General features: G+C 36.5%; 1 protein-coding gene across 2 annotated transcripts in view; it reads right to left on the reverse strand.

The window, feature by feature from the left end:
* Positions 1 to 14,267, reverse strand: part of MFSD14B (major facilitator superfamily domain containing 14B) — a 32,450-nt gene that overhangs the window by 4,075 nt on the left and 14,108 nt on the right. Inside the window, exons 4-12 of one of the 2 annotated variants that reach the window (XM_062599823.1) lie at positions 13,416 to 13,543; positions 12,457 to 12,571; positions 10,370 to 10,588; positions 9,988 to 10,071; positions 9,427 to 9,540; positions 8,780 to 8,851; positions 6,905 to 7,017; positions 5,882 to 5,979; positions 3,881 to 4,038 (exon numbers count right to left, since the gene is read on the reverse strand). In XM_062599823.1, coding sequence (XP_062455807.1) covers positions 3,881 to 4,038; positions 5,882 to 5,979; positions 6,905 to 7,017; positions 8,780 to 8,851; positions 9,427 to 9,540; positions 9,988 to 10,071; positions 10,370 to 10,588; positions 12,457 to 12,571; positions 13,416 to 13,543 — 1,101 coding nt within the window. The remainder of the gene's footprint in view (positions 1 to 3,880; positions 4,039 to 5,881; positions 5,980 to 6,904; positions 7,018 to 8,779; positions 8,852 to 9,426; positions 9,541 to 9,987; positions 10,072 to 10,369; positions 10,589 to 12,456; positions 12,572 to 13,415; positions 13,544 to 14,267) is intronic. The other variant, XM_062599824.1, reaches the window with a different exon arrangement.

Below are 14,267 nucleotides of genomic sequence, written 5' to 3' on the forward strand. Positions count from 1 at the left end.
CATTCTGGATGTCATCTCCAGGCATATGGAAGAAAAGAAGGTGATGAGGAGTAGTCAGCATGGCTTCCCCAAAGGGGAATCCTGCTTAACCAATCTGATAGCCTTCTATGGTGGAATGACTGGCTGGGTAGATGAGGGGAGAGCAGTGGACGTTGGGTACCTTGACTTCAGCAAGGCTTTTGACACTGTCTCCCATAACATCCTCCTAGATAAGCTCAGGAAGTGTGGGTTAGATGCGTGCACAGTGAGGTGGATTGGGAACTGGCTGAAAGGCAGAGCTCAGAGGGTCGTCATCAGTGGTGTGGAGTCCAATTGGAGGCCTGTGGCTAGTTGAGTCTCCCAGGGCTCAGTACTGGGTCTCATCCCATTCAACTTATTCATCAGTGACCTGGATGAGGGGACAGAGTGTCTCCTCAGCAAGTTTGCTGATGATACCAAGCTGGGAGGAGTGGCTGACACACCTGAGGGCTGTGCTGCCATTCAGAGAGACCTGGACAGGCTGGAGAGCTGGGCGGAGAGGAACCTCATGAGGTTCAACAAGGGCAAGTGCAGAGTCCTGCACCTAGGCAGAAATAACCCTCGGCACCAGTCCAGGCTGGGAGCTGACCTGCTGGAGAGCAGCTCTGCAGAGAAGGACCTGGGAGTGCTAGTGGATGACAAGTTGACCATGAGCCAGCAATGTGCCCTTGTGGCCAGAAAGGCCAATGGCATCCTGAGGTGCACTGGGAAGAGTGTTGCCAGCAGGTGGAGGGAGGTGATCCTGCCCCTCTACTCAGCCCTGGGGAGGCCTCATCTCGAGGACTGTGTCCAGTTCTGGGCTCCCCACTACAAGAGAGACATGGAGCTATTGGACAGAGTCCAGCGTAGGGCTACAAAGATGATCCGAGAGCTGGAGCATCTGCCCTAGGAGGAACGGCTGCGAGAGCTGGGCCTCTTCAGCCTGGGGAAGAGAAGCCTGAGGGGGGGATCTTATCAATGTGTACAAGCACCTGAAGGGAGGGTGTCAAGGGGACAGGGACAAACTCTTTCAGTTGTCCCATGTGACAGGACAAGAGCAAAGGGCAAAAACCTGAAGTACAGGAAGTTCCTCCTGAACGTGAGGGGGAATTTCTTCCCTGTGAGAGTGACATAGCAGGGGACCAGGTTGCCCAGAGAGGTTGTGGAGTCTCCTCTGGAGATCTTCAAGGCCCACCTGTATGCAACCCTGTCTAACATGTTCTAGATGCCCCTGCTTGAGATGATCTCCAGAGGTCCCTTCCAACCTTACTGATTCTATGATTTTGAAAGGACCACTAGGATTTGTTTTTCATTCAACTAGACCTATTAAATAATTGAAATCTGCACTTTCCTGTCAAATAACTGTTTGAATATGAAGGTCTATCAAAATATTAAATCTGACAGTTTTAGAATGCTGCTCAGAGAAAACTTTGTATAAAAAATATACAACACTACATTATGACAACTTCTAGATTTTTCTAGTCAAGCTAAGTTTAGTTTTTTTAAAAAAATGTGACAAAATACAGCTTTCCCACATGATGTCAAAAGTTACATAAACAAGTTAGTCTTAACATTAAGCATTTCAACAATAGCTATATAAATAGCCTATTAATGTTGATAATTAGAAAACCTTTTCCTGTAGTTACAGGAACAACTAGTATTACAGTAATGGAAAAAAAGGAGGAAGAACTATTTTTAAATTCAGCTTGACAACATCTTGGATTTTATCTAGGTTCAGCCCAGTAACAGTGCATTCTCAATTCAGTTCTTGTAGACTCATGGCTCTTGACAAAAGCAGTGGTAAAACATGAGCTCAAATATCAACAAACAGTATTTAACAAGGCTTATCCATGCTTAGCACACACTAAAACTCATCTACTCCATGTCCAAATGTCCAAAGACATTTGTTAAAACAAGAGAACCAGAGCATCCAAGCTTGTTATTAAAACTCTTCTTGACAAAAAATCAAAAAACAAAAAGAACCCCACACACTTAGCAGAATTAGGTGGTAACTCCTAGCCATCAAGGTAAAACACGGGGAGAAGGGAAAAAAAAATCAAGGTACATGTGACTTGCATTTGGGCCCTTCAAATCCAAGGCACTTAGCACCAAGGTTCTAAGCTGGCTTGTACACATTGACCTACTTGCTTGTCTTACAGTCATTTTACTTATAAAATTTTTAAGTTAACATATAATTTAAAAGAAGGAGTTCTTTCCCACTGTTACATCAGACTGAAGAATTAGTTTAAAGAAAAAAACAAAAACAAAAAACATTTTCCTGGATGGTAGTTTAATCTTTTAGGTGTCTGGTTACTACAAACAAGGGGGGAAAAAGCAATTATAGACATTCAGCACAGTTTATGAGTGCATACACAATTAAACATAAGAGCTGTTCCCACTGAAATTAGAATATGAGTAATGTGAGTTATGCAAATATTTAACTATTCTGCTGTACTGCTATAAAATGTCTACTTCTAAGATTCAAAAACCAAGGAAGTGTGACACTATGCTTTTACACTTTCAGCATAGGAAAATCATCATTTTATAAGGAGGTTCATACATTAGGTATTAGTGTAGTTTTTTTAAAAAAACACAATCATTAAAGAATCTTAAAACAGAAGCTGACTTAACTATACTTTTTTGGAGTCAATGCGCTGTAATACATCTGAACTACAGATGTAGAAGAGTGAGAATACATGATTTTTCTGTAAGTAACAGGAAATGTTGAAAGTTTTTATAATAAATGTACAAAGCCAACAAGCCAAAACACTCCCCCCACCCCCACCTGCCAATTCAGAAAAGCTTGGTGCATTTTGATGCTTTGAGAAACTAATGGAAGCATGCCAAAACTCCTGAAAAGTCAAATTTGAGGTTATAAAGGTATATTCACAATTGATTATCGTTTCCTTTTTGTACAGTATTAACAAAGACAGAGGTCTTTGTGCCATTATAAAAGCTCTAGTTTGCTTATGCAAATTAGAGTTCTTCACCATGCATTAAAAAAAGGAGCAACATGTTCAAGCTCTGGTTACAGTGTATATCTGGAAAGATGCATAGATTGAGGGATGGACAACAAATGGTTGTTTGCAAGCAACAGCTTCAACCTGTCACTTATATATCAAAGTAATATTTTTCAGCTGATCAGCTGAATGAGAAGCAGAGAGATAAGATCTCTGAAAAGTCCAGTTGTTTGAAAAAGCAATGAAGTTGTAGCTGAAAAGCTCAAGGAGATCAGGCTAAAAAGACGAAAGGTCCGCAAGAGATCAGATTCTCCTAGTTTTAGCAATCATGGATTTGGTGTTTGGTCCAAATAGGAAAGAAAAAGCAGACCAAAAAGAGTACATGTGGAATGAATAATACGACTGAGTTTCACAGAAATGTTGTACAGAGATGACTATACTTTGGATGGAACAAGAGACAAAAGCAAAAAGCATCAGAAGTTAAGTGTCATGAATAGTAGTACTACTGCCATTAATAACATCTGCACCTCAACTGTGTACTGAATCACTGTATATGTGAATAGTTAGCCTGGTACTATGAGGTTCAGAAATAAAATTGCTATAATTTGCTAACTTAAAGAATGACTTTCCTATTTGCCAAAAATTCATATTTTGCTGTGATTCAGGATTATAGCTGTGTTTTGAGTAGACTTAAAAAAAACGTTAACCAGTTCCATTAGAACAGTTGAAGTCAAAACTGCTACTTAGTGTGAACTTAAAAGTTTACGATCAAATTTTAATTATAAGCTATTTTAACATTTCAATAAGTTGACAATTGGAAAACAGATACTTCAGGAATTAGACATCAAGATTTTAATCAGTGAAAAATAAGATTTTTACCCTAAAGAGTTATGCACTGTGAACTTCACATGTTTTACACTTACCTCATCACTGGGATCCTGCATTGTTTTTCTTCCAGAACTCTGATCGGGTGGCAATTCATTGAGCTCCACATGAAAGAGAAAGAAAATGAAGCCATACAACGCCGGTCCCAGACCATTGCACAGACCTCTTATTCCAGTTATTATTCCTTGGACTACACCTGAGAAAAGGAAAAAAGCCAGTATGGGGAGGGGGGTTGTTGGATTAATCAAGAACATAAATTTAACAGACCAAAATTTTTCTAATGGTTGTTTCAAAATACCACATATAATTATTCCTATGTACTAAGTTGTTAAGAAATACTTTCAAGACAACTTTGCTGGATTAAAATAATCCTCTGCCTGACCATAGTTCCATCACAATATTACCATGCATGCTACCATCATCAGCTACTTGAGTTTTGAAACTTTGCAGCTAAACTAGAAATTAAGTATTCCAAGCATGGAATGGAGTCTAATCCTCTCTATGACTCTTCTTCCACTCTCATTTAATGCCTAAAATGAGCAAACAGAGGTTATATAGGGCACTTACTCAGTTTATTTGCAAGTGAGAGTTAGACTAATATATTACGTATTAAATAATGTTACTGGCAAGACATGGCCAAACTGTAAGTTGGCCTCCCTTCTCCAGTTTAAACTAGGATTTATCTAAGTATCAAACTAAGATCTATGTATCATCATTTGGGATGGAAAAGCAGTAAATTCACAATACTAGCTTAGCTGCAGTTTTGGATTAAAGCATTTAAGAAGGTTGATTAATCAAAGCTCTGTGGGTATATTTTTACTTCAATCTAATTGATTATGATAGCAACATAACTACAATAATTTGATGATCTTACACTAAGATGCTGCAGCACATTATTTTTGATATTAGCAGTCCAAGTACTCTTCTTGTGCCAGCAGCTTGTAAGACAGATGGTCAATTTCCTTTTTGGTCTGTTTGCCATCCAAGATTTTTTCATTGGTTGACCAATAAGCTTAAAACTCTGCCTGCCACTAGGTGGCAGAACTTCACTCTAGAAACTACTGTATACTTAAGCTATTAACAATAGTTTTCTTCAGTGTAAAAAGAAAGATCAACGACTTCTGTAAACCTGCTAATTAAACTATTCATTTCATGACACGAGTAGACAATTGGTCTTTTAGATACAAAAGTTTTAGAAACAAAAGTTTTCAGGAAGGGAGAAGATTAAAAATTTGCAAAATATTCTTTGGCACCTTTAAACTCAACAGTAATCTGTCTTCTAGAACTGCATTTCCTTTGTTTCTCCCATATTAGCCTCAATTATGTAGCTTCTCACTGTACAACATTAAAATATTTATATCACATGTATAGGACTAAAATAGAACACTAAATCCAGCTCTTATATGCCAACATTAAAACTTAGTACTTTGACTCCTTCCCCATACTATTTTAAACAAAATATTATTTTTGATATGTTTATTCTCCTTTAAAGACAATTGCATGTCATTTATCCTTAAAATTTTCTTATCTGTTCAGATCAAGCATTTACTTAAGTTCCTTTTTCTATTTCTTGAAGTTTTGAAGTAGTATAGCAAGTAGGGCCATCATTCCCCACACAGAATAGAGCATTTTATTATGAATAAATGGTTTATTTTAATCTATTATGTTGTGCTTTTAGTTTGCTTTAAAAGATAGTACTGTTACATTAATATTGGTTATCTACTTAGAATCTTACTTCTAGTAAAAGGGGAAGGAAAAAGCATGAAAGTTGCCACATTTTTTGTCACTTTTATAGTTTTAGAGGAAGTTAGAAGAGGAACTGGTAAAAGCTATACATTTTGCAAAGCAAATCTGGCAGATGTGTGCACCTCCTTTTTTTCTACATATATTGGCAGACTTACACAGCTAGTACCACAGAAACTCCTTACTCATTAGCCTAATTGAGAAGTATGACTAGGTAAGTATTCTGCTTTCTGGAAAGAAGAATCATCCAGGAAAGCTTGCTTTGAGGCTCAAACACAAGTTCATTTAATACTCACCTTGTTGATCTGACTCTGCATTTCGTGAAACCAGAGCACTGACTGCTGGGAATGTAATGCTTGACATAGCTGCAACAGCTCCTGCTGCCCACATCATCCTGTTTTAAGTACATGATTTGAATTTGAAAACAATGCCTGTAATTTGCCTTCACTCTCCTTCCTCCACCTCAGAAAGGTAACAAGGGCTTAACCTTAGGCTCATTAGGGCTTAACCCTCTTTCAAAAGTACCCTTAGGAAAACAAAGGTAGCAGTTATCTAGTCAGGACCTTCCTATGCCTCCTTTTCTCCAATTTACTCTTGTAAAAAGCTTGCTGAAACAAAAGCTTTTGATTCTAAGCTAGCTATTAAAGTAGGGAAAAAGGGAGTACAAGTCAAATGCTGTACTGACTTGCCAAAGACTGTACCTGAGAAACAGTTTCAGAGGGTCTCCTGTTGACACAGTTCTAATTTGTAAAATGCAGTAAGCAGCGCTCTGATGAAGAATACACATTCCTCACTGAGTTGTAGGACGAACCTTTTTTTAAAGGGAAAGGCTGTTACAGCTTCCTATTTTAGTTCACTGTACTTCCAATAAAGCAGCTTGTATAGCTTCTAAGACCAAAAATAATTTTGTAGGAGAATGACATGGTAAAAATAAAAATAAGGTCTTGTAACTAACTGACAGGATGAGCCTAATGGAATTACTGGAGAACATACTACTTATTAGTTTGTGAATTTAAAAAGCTTAAAAATACTTTAGTAATGAAGACATAAAACAAATCAGTGTACTAAAACAGTACAAAGATTCCTTTTTCAGAAGAGCTGCTACTCTGTGACTTACACTATATACCCTGAAAGTTCCATCATTCTTAAATTTGTGAAATCCAGACCAAAATTCCACAGTGTAATGAAGATCAAAATGTTTTATACAAAGACAATTACTCATGATGACAGAAATAAAATGGTAGGATTCCTTGGGAAAAGAAAAGAAAAAAAAAAGGCAGTTTCGTAACAAGTATGCAGATGTGAAAATGCACACTTACCAAGACTGAGATCCAAAACCATACCAAGCCAACTGAAAGATCTGAAAGCCAAGGCCAAGGAGAACTGTATTTTTGTTCCCTATTGACCTCATCAAGATACTGAGAAACACAGTCTGCAAGAGAAATTGGTTCATTCAAGAAAGTTATTTTAAAAAAATTCTTTGTTAAAACAATCTCTACACAAATTCAGACCTTTCAACAGCTGAAGAAACTCGCACTATTCATGCTATTACCTTTCCTCTATTAAAACTACAATGTAAGCTGTCATATCAGATTAATTATTAAAGGGTTTCTGCTTCTGCTTATGGACTCTGCAGTGTATGTATTGCCTTCTCAGAAAGTTCCGCAATAAAGCTGATGTTAAGGAAGTACAGATTAAATTTAGGAGCATCTACAAATACTAGAGGAAAAAAGTTACCTTAGGATTTTTTTCTCAGGGTGGAGGACAACATATTTACAATTAAAATCAATGAGCAAACTCTGCTGCTTCCATTACTGCACAACACACATCAAAATTTGGCAAACTCCGTTTTTATGCAACTTTTACTATATATTCTACTTACTCTTTACATCAGTCATTTGACCTTTTTATTTGCACATGGTAACAAACCCTGAAGACCAGTTTTTCATCTGTTAGTAGGGATGTTACTACTGAAGGGAAAGGAAGCCCCAATTCAGGTACAACAGCAATAGCCTCATGGCAAGAAGCAGATTGTTCCCAATAAGGTAAAATCCAAACAGACAGCCATACGGAGTTAACAGTACACACACTCTTCTTTAACATAAGAACCTTATGAAAAGCCAAGGGAAGAATGAGATTGACTGCAGAGCAAAGCACACTTTCTCTCATGTCCATCTTACAGATCTTAGTTTTTTTGTGTTCCCATGCTTAGTTTTAGTCTCAGCTAATTTGAAAACTAAATAACAAAAATAATTATCTCTACATGTGAATCAATCCTTTCTGGGTATATCCAACATGCCAATTTGCAAATCAGTATTTATTTCAATGATTTGCAGTCTTCAGAGTTCAAAAAGATCAATGCATAGTTTTCTGCATTTTAATATTAAAAACCATGAAGCAGAATGTCAACAATTGTAGAGGTGTTTAGCAAAAATATCAGGATTGCTCTGAAAAAAGTACAACTGGAAAATGTAAGTGTACACAAAATCATCCAGAAGAAACAGAGCAAGGGTTAAAAGCATGGCTTGTATTAATAATCAAGGATATAACTGACACTAGTAAAAACCAGGAAATACTCAGAAATATGTTTACATTAAAAAAAAAAAAAAAAAAAAAAAGACCTCCATTCTGCTTATAGGAGGACAGCAACGAGGTTACATGTCACGTGCCATTTTGCTTCCTGTTATCAACAACTGGAAGACAGAACTGTAGACATTAAGACACTTAAACAAGGAAATAAGAGACAGTGGGCAACAAGATTTATGAGGATGAAGACAAAGAGAGACATAAGATCACACTATGATGACCATCTGACTCCTAAAAGGCCTAAAAGACTTGTCCAAAAACCAGCTTACTGTTGCCAATTAAGAAGAAAGAAAACAATGTACCAACACCTCAAAAGTCCCTCAATCACCATGCTGACCCAGGTAGCCTTGGCTGGACCACTTAGACACAGGCATCTTTTTTATGAGTTTGACAGCATAAGCCAGTGAAATCTATGAGCGTTGGTGCAAGTAAACAAAATTCACCGTCCCTTTTCAGAAGGCCTTTCGCACTGAATATTTTTAAACTAATCTCCTATACCATATTAATCATTTGATGTCAGTTTTCAATAACTTTGCTGATCCAGGTTTGGTGAGTTTTGATTAAGTTTTCTAATGCCTTCTAAAGCCTGAAGAAAAAATAAAGCTTACCTGAGCTATTATAGACAGAATTCCTACCACAGCTATAAATGCTGCAATGCTAGCAGATCCAAACCCTATAACCTGAAGAGAAACAGGAAATGCATAAAACAAATGCTAAACACTCTAGGAGAAGCGCTAGCAAAGAAGATTTCTCCTTAAAAGAAAATATTGATCCCTGCTTGTAATCTGAATTATTCTCAATCATATGAGTACTTCCCATTAACTTTATTGCTTGCCAAGAAACCCACAGAAGGAGAAGCAATTGTTTTTCCTCTCCTCTCCTCCCCCCCCCCAATAAAAAAAGTGAGACAAAACTATATATTTGGAAATTAAAGGTCCCAACCCTTCCCATGGCCACAACAGTAGCTCTGTAACAGGCAATATGCCAACCTGAGACAAGATCCCAACTTGACATACACTGAATTGGAACAAAGATCTGCCTAACTCATTAACAAATGCTTAAGCTATGGCAGGCTTTATGCTTCAAGTCAAATTTCCTGTTTCATTCAGTTCTTGACCTAGTGAAGGACCTTGCCTTTATTTTTTAAAAACTATTTTGCCACAGTGCAGTTTTCTAAGAGTCTTCCACAAGAAACAAGTCTCAGGGAACTCCTTTTTAAACATCATTATCAAGATAAGAAATGACCAACACTTACCTGGCGCAAGTATAGAAAAAAGCTAGAATATTGGCCAGCCTCAGGCAGATAGGAGAGAAACACTGTAATACAGATCAGAAGAACTGTAGAATCTTTTCTAACCTTCTTTAGAGACTGAAAGACAAACAAGCAAAATAAATATTAAAACATGAATACAAAGTCTAAGAAAAGCATAAAAAAGCTGAAGATGGATTCAGCTTCCTTTTATCCACTTTTACCCACACATACTAGTCAAATACTGAGAAAATAAAATTGTTAAAGAAATAGGTAAGCTAAACATTAAATTAAAACAGCTATTTGTTCCATACTGTTCCTGATATCTGAAACTTCTGCTAAGTTTCCCGTTTAATATTTGAAGCCATAGTTTAGTGACAGATTTCAAGTATTTGCTGTAAGCAGCATTATATAATATAAAGGGAAATACATAACATCCAACTTATCTATTAGTCTGTTCTGGATGATGCTAGCAAACATTATAACCTCATCGTTACTCTGAATGTTCCTTAGAAAACAAATTTAACTGCAGTCTTTCAGGCATGTCACTCATCTCTTAACACTCACAAGAAGTCCCAGCAGAGTGATCTGCCCTAAGAACAATTCATTCTCTTCTTCGGATACCAGGAATACAAACAGAGATAAACTTCCCTATGAAAGCAGAAAGCATAAAATTCATATAGAAAGTCTTGTAGTATCAATTGTTGGGTCTGCAGCAGTATAAGAATTCAGCATTTCTCTTATCACGACAGAGAAAGTAGGTTAGAAGAATAAAGTATTTCCCTTTGAATTTCACATCAAAACTTTTTTCCAACATAAAGAATATTTAAAGTACTTTATTATTTAGCTGGACCTTCTTGTACAAGAGCAGAGATTATGGTGTATTGAAGCTACCAATTAAACATTTACAAAAAACAATTATTTAAATATTTATGAAAGTGTGTCTTACTGCAAAAGGGTCTGCTTGTTCCCATGATATAGAAGCTCCCCATGAAGCAGGCCTCATTTTTTCAGGTAGAGATTCTGGTACAACTAGCAGGATAAAACAGATGTCCAGAACAGCCACCACTGTGGCCACCAGCACAACAAGATTATCTCCATAGCTGGCAGACAGATATGCACCAATGGCAGGACTAGTTACCAAACTCGCAGCAAAGGTGGCAGATACCTACGCACAAGCATAGTTCACAGAGTTGTCAAATTGGTTACTCTGTCATTGCATGGTAATAGACTAACTTGCTAATGAAAACACCAGCAGTCCAGCATTCAAATTTAAACTGATTTCATTCAGAAGTCATATATAGCTGGGAATATGAGTCCAAATAAGAAGTTTCTCCACCCTCCTATACACAAGGAAGATGGGATTTACAGTCAAAGACTGAAAATTGAATTTGGCTGATGAAAGGAAAACAGTTCTTACTGTTTAGTCCAAATGAAAGTTTTCCAATTAAGAATCTGACAAGATTTGATTGAAAAAAGTTGTCAGTATATTTAAATGCTTACATAAATGACCTTAAGCCTCAGAACTCTGATGAACAGAGTAACAGATAATACTTTTGTCAGCATTTTGAATTATAAATACATATAGCTACAACTGTACTGGACAGCACAGCAAATTAGGAGACCATTACTATGACAAGAAGTTCAATAACAACAGTACTGCTTCATATTATGTTGTAAGGACACACAACTACTAACAAATCACTTATATTCACATACAGAGTAACCTCCTGGAAGGTCTGAGATGCTGTTTAATTTCACTACAGAAATCAATCAGAAAGTGTTAGAAAAAGTTGGATTTTTTAAAAAAAAACAATTCCTACTTTTTTTCCACACCAAAACAAAAATCCTCTGCGTGACTATTCTGTAAAAAAAAAAAATAGCAACTTAAGCTAGAAGTTTAGTTTTACACCTAGGAAAAATCTTAAGAAAAAGAAGGTATAACAGATGAACCAACCAGACACAGACCCCATTGAAACAACTGCACCTTAGGATCTATTGCTTTATAGATTTTTAGGGAGAAAAATGGGGTAGCAAAAAAACCCTGAAAATCCCACACTTTCATGGTTTAAAGGCAGGTGAATGGATCCTCCAACTACACTTACAGCCCTTTGCAGGCAGGAGGAAAAAATGGAAGTTTCAGAACTTGTAATCCTATTTTGTACTCTGCTACAACACGCATAAGTTTGATGCAAGAGAACTAAGTTCTTTATTTTCTTAACTCTGAAATCAACACCTGAGAATAATTAATTCCTGAAGTTTTCCATTATTTTTAGATTACCCCTTAACAGCTCAAAGGACAACAGAATACAGTACTGTCAGTCAAGAGTCAAGTCCATGAAAAATTGTATAATGAAAACAAATGCACAAAAGATGCAGGGATAAATAATGTTGAAAGATTAAAGGCACCTACCAATAAGTCTCTGGTTGCATAAAATCTAAACCAATGCAGCTACTCACAAGAGCAAGCTAGGCAAGAATTCCATTATTTCTGGAAAAGACAGTTTGTATAAACTAAAGCATTTTCCTCACCCTCTTGCAAAGTAATAAAGGTCATAAGTTAATAGAAAGACTGCATAATGTGTTTTCCCCTCCTTCCTCCCTATATATGGCTATAGAAAAGCCATTCTATACAGTTCTATTCTATAATAAAAAGTAGCCATATATATGCAGAAGTACAAATCAAAGTGGGGAAGAAATGGCTGAACCAGCATCAAATAATTTGTACTGCTGTCAAAAATCACTGCTTATTCTGACCGCAAAGCCTAAAACAACATGTTTTGCTAAATACACCCTAGGTACAGGCAGAGTTGTCAAACATCGATTCTGCTTTGCTATGAGCACAAAGTGGTTATGCAGCAACAGAAAAATTGAATTAGACCTCCCAAATTCTAATGCAATGCCTTGATGCATGGTTCATTCCTTTATCAGCCTTGATACATGTATTGAGAAACAATCTGTGTACTAAAACACAAGTTCAATAAAAAGGTCACAATTTGACCTTTTTTTTCCAAATTTAAGTTTAGTATTTCTTACCAGTCCATAGGCTGTAATTCTTTCATGTTCTTGTGTTACATCAGCTACATAGGCAAATATTACAGAAAAGGTAACAGAAAAGATTCCAGATACTGAAATCATAGCGAAGTACCACCTAATGATTTAAAAGCAACAATTAGAAAATTTAAGCTGAGAAAGACCTTTAGTTCTCTTACTAACCAAGTGAGTTTCTATCTAGCCTATGAAAGTAGTTCACCTAGAACCACTCAGAGCTCTACAGGAGATGAATAAAAGAAGTCCAGTATTGTGTAGTCTAGTTTAAATACTGGAAATTGTCACTTTACTTTTTGATACTCTTTACATCAATGTGAAAGGAGATGTGTCCCCTTAGGGACATTAATTATACATTTTCACACTGTCAAAGCTGAAACAAGTTAAAGATGGGAGGAATCATCTTAGGATTAACTTCAGAATCTATTCTAGGGCCATTTATCAGCCAGTTAAAGAATAAACAGTCACATATTAATGCTTCAGAAGCTGAAGTCTGAATGCACTCAATGTATACAAAGTTCTTGTGTTACCATCTTTAATTTCACAACTAAGTAAATGAAATTGAAGTCTATTCCAGTCAGTTAAGTTTAAACATTTTGATTATGAAACTCTGAATGTGGTCAAATAAATACTAAGATTCAATCATCTTAATACAGTTATTACAGCATCTTACGAGGCCTCAGAGAAAAATTCAGTTGAGCTTACAGCTACAAATTAGATAGTGCTATCAAACCATTTCAATTACTGCCTTCCACAAAAAAAACCTTTTAAGACCAATACTTTTAACAGCCCTTGAACAAAAAATCTCCAGAATAATGTAATCACATCTTAAAAGAAGTTTTTTCCTCTTGCCTTATTGTCCCTCTCCCACTTCCCCAAACTATTACTCCTGCAATTGAATTTTCTGCTATACCAACAAGTTCCCTACTGCAATCTGTACCACTTACCATGGACTTATTCTCATTAATGGAATTGGGACACAAGTGAAGAAAACCGTGAGAAAAAGAAAATATTTTCTTCCCCATGCATCTGACAGAGCACCTATTAGTGGAGCACTGAGAAAGGATAAAAAGCCCTGTGACAGAAGAAAAACAAAATTAATATCTTCATTTATATTTTCAAGTTTCACTTTAACTGCAACAAAGAAATTAAATACAAAAAAACTTACAAAAAATTAATGTAGACTGCAGTTTCTTCCACAGTCTGCTTTTCTCTGTGATTTAGATCTTTTTGTTTTAAATTTATTAATCCTGAATGGATTTAAAAAGACAGGGGGGAGAAATTTTTCAACCTCAATTTGATTCAATACAGAATTATCACAGATGGCAAAAGCATCTTTAAGACATCCAAAATCTACAGCCAAGTTGCACAAAGGAAAACTTCTCAGCCTTACTTTAGAAAGGCTTCTCAGTACTGAGTCCCAAGCCAAACACCCTCTAACTTAAACAAGATTGTCCTAAGACAGGGTTTCAGATAAATTAACTGTTCTCTGAAACAAATAAAACAGAAGTATGAAAACATTGATTTCTGCTTTATACTATACTTTTATCACATACAGGACGTTTGTACATTGCAACAACTATGCAGACCACTTGAGCTCAGACTTGAGACAGCAATACATCATACTACTGACGTTCTGGTGGCAAAACACAGAACTACATGTGAAGTGGCCATGAATAAAGTGTTTGATTCTCAAACACTAGATTTTTCAAGTTATGCAATAGTGTCTAGGCATCTCTAACTAGAGATCAAAGGGCAAGTCCAAACGAACATACAACATATTTGCAAGTAGTATGTTC

Source organism: Rhea pennata, chromosome Z (assembly GCF_028389875.1).
Source record: "Rhea pennata isolate bPtePen1 chromosome Z, bPtePen1.pri, whole genome shotgun sequence".
NCBI classification, from domain to species: Eukaryota; Metazoa; Chordata; class Aves; order Rheiformes; family Rheidae; genus Rhea; species Rhea pennata.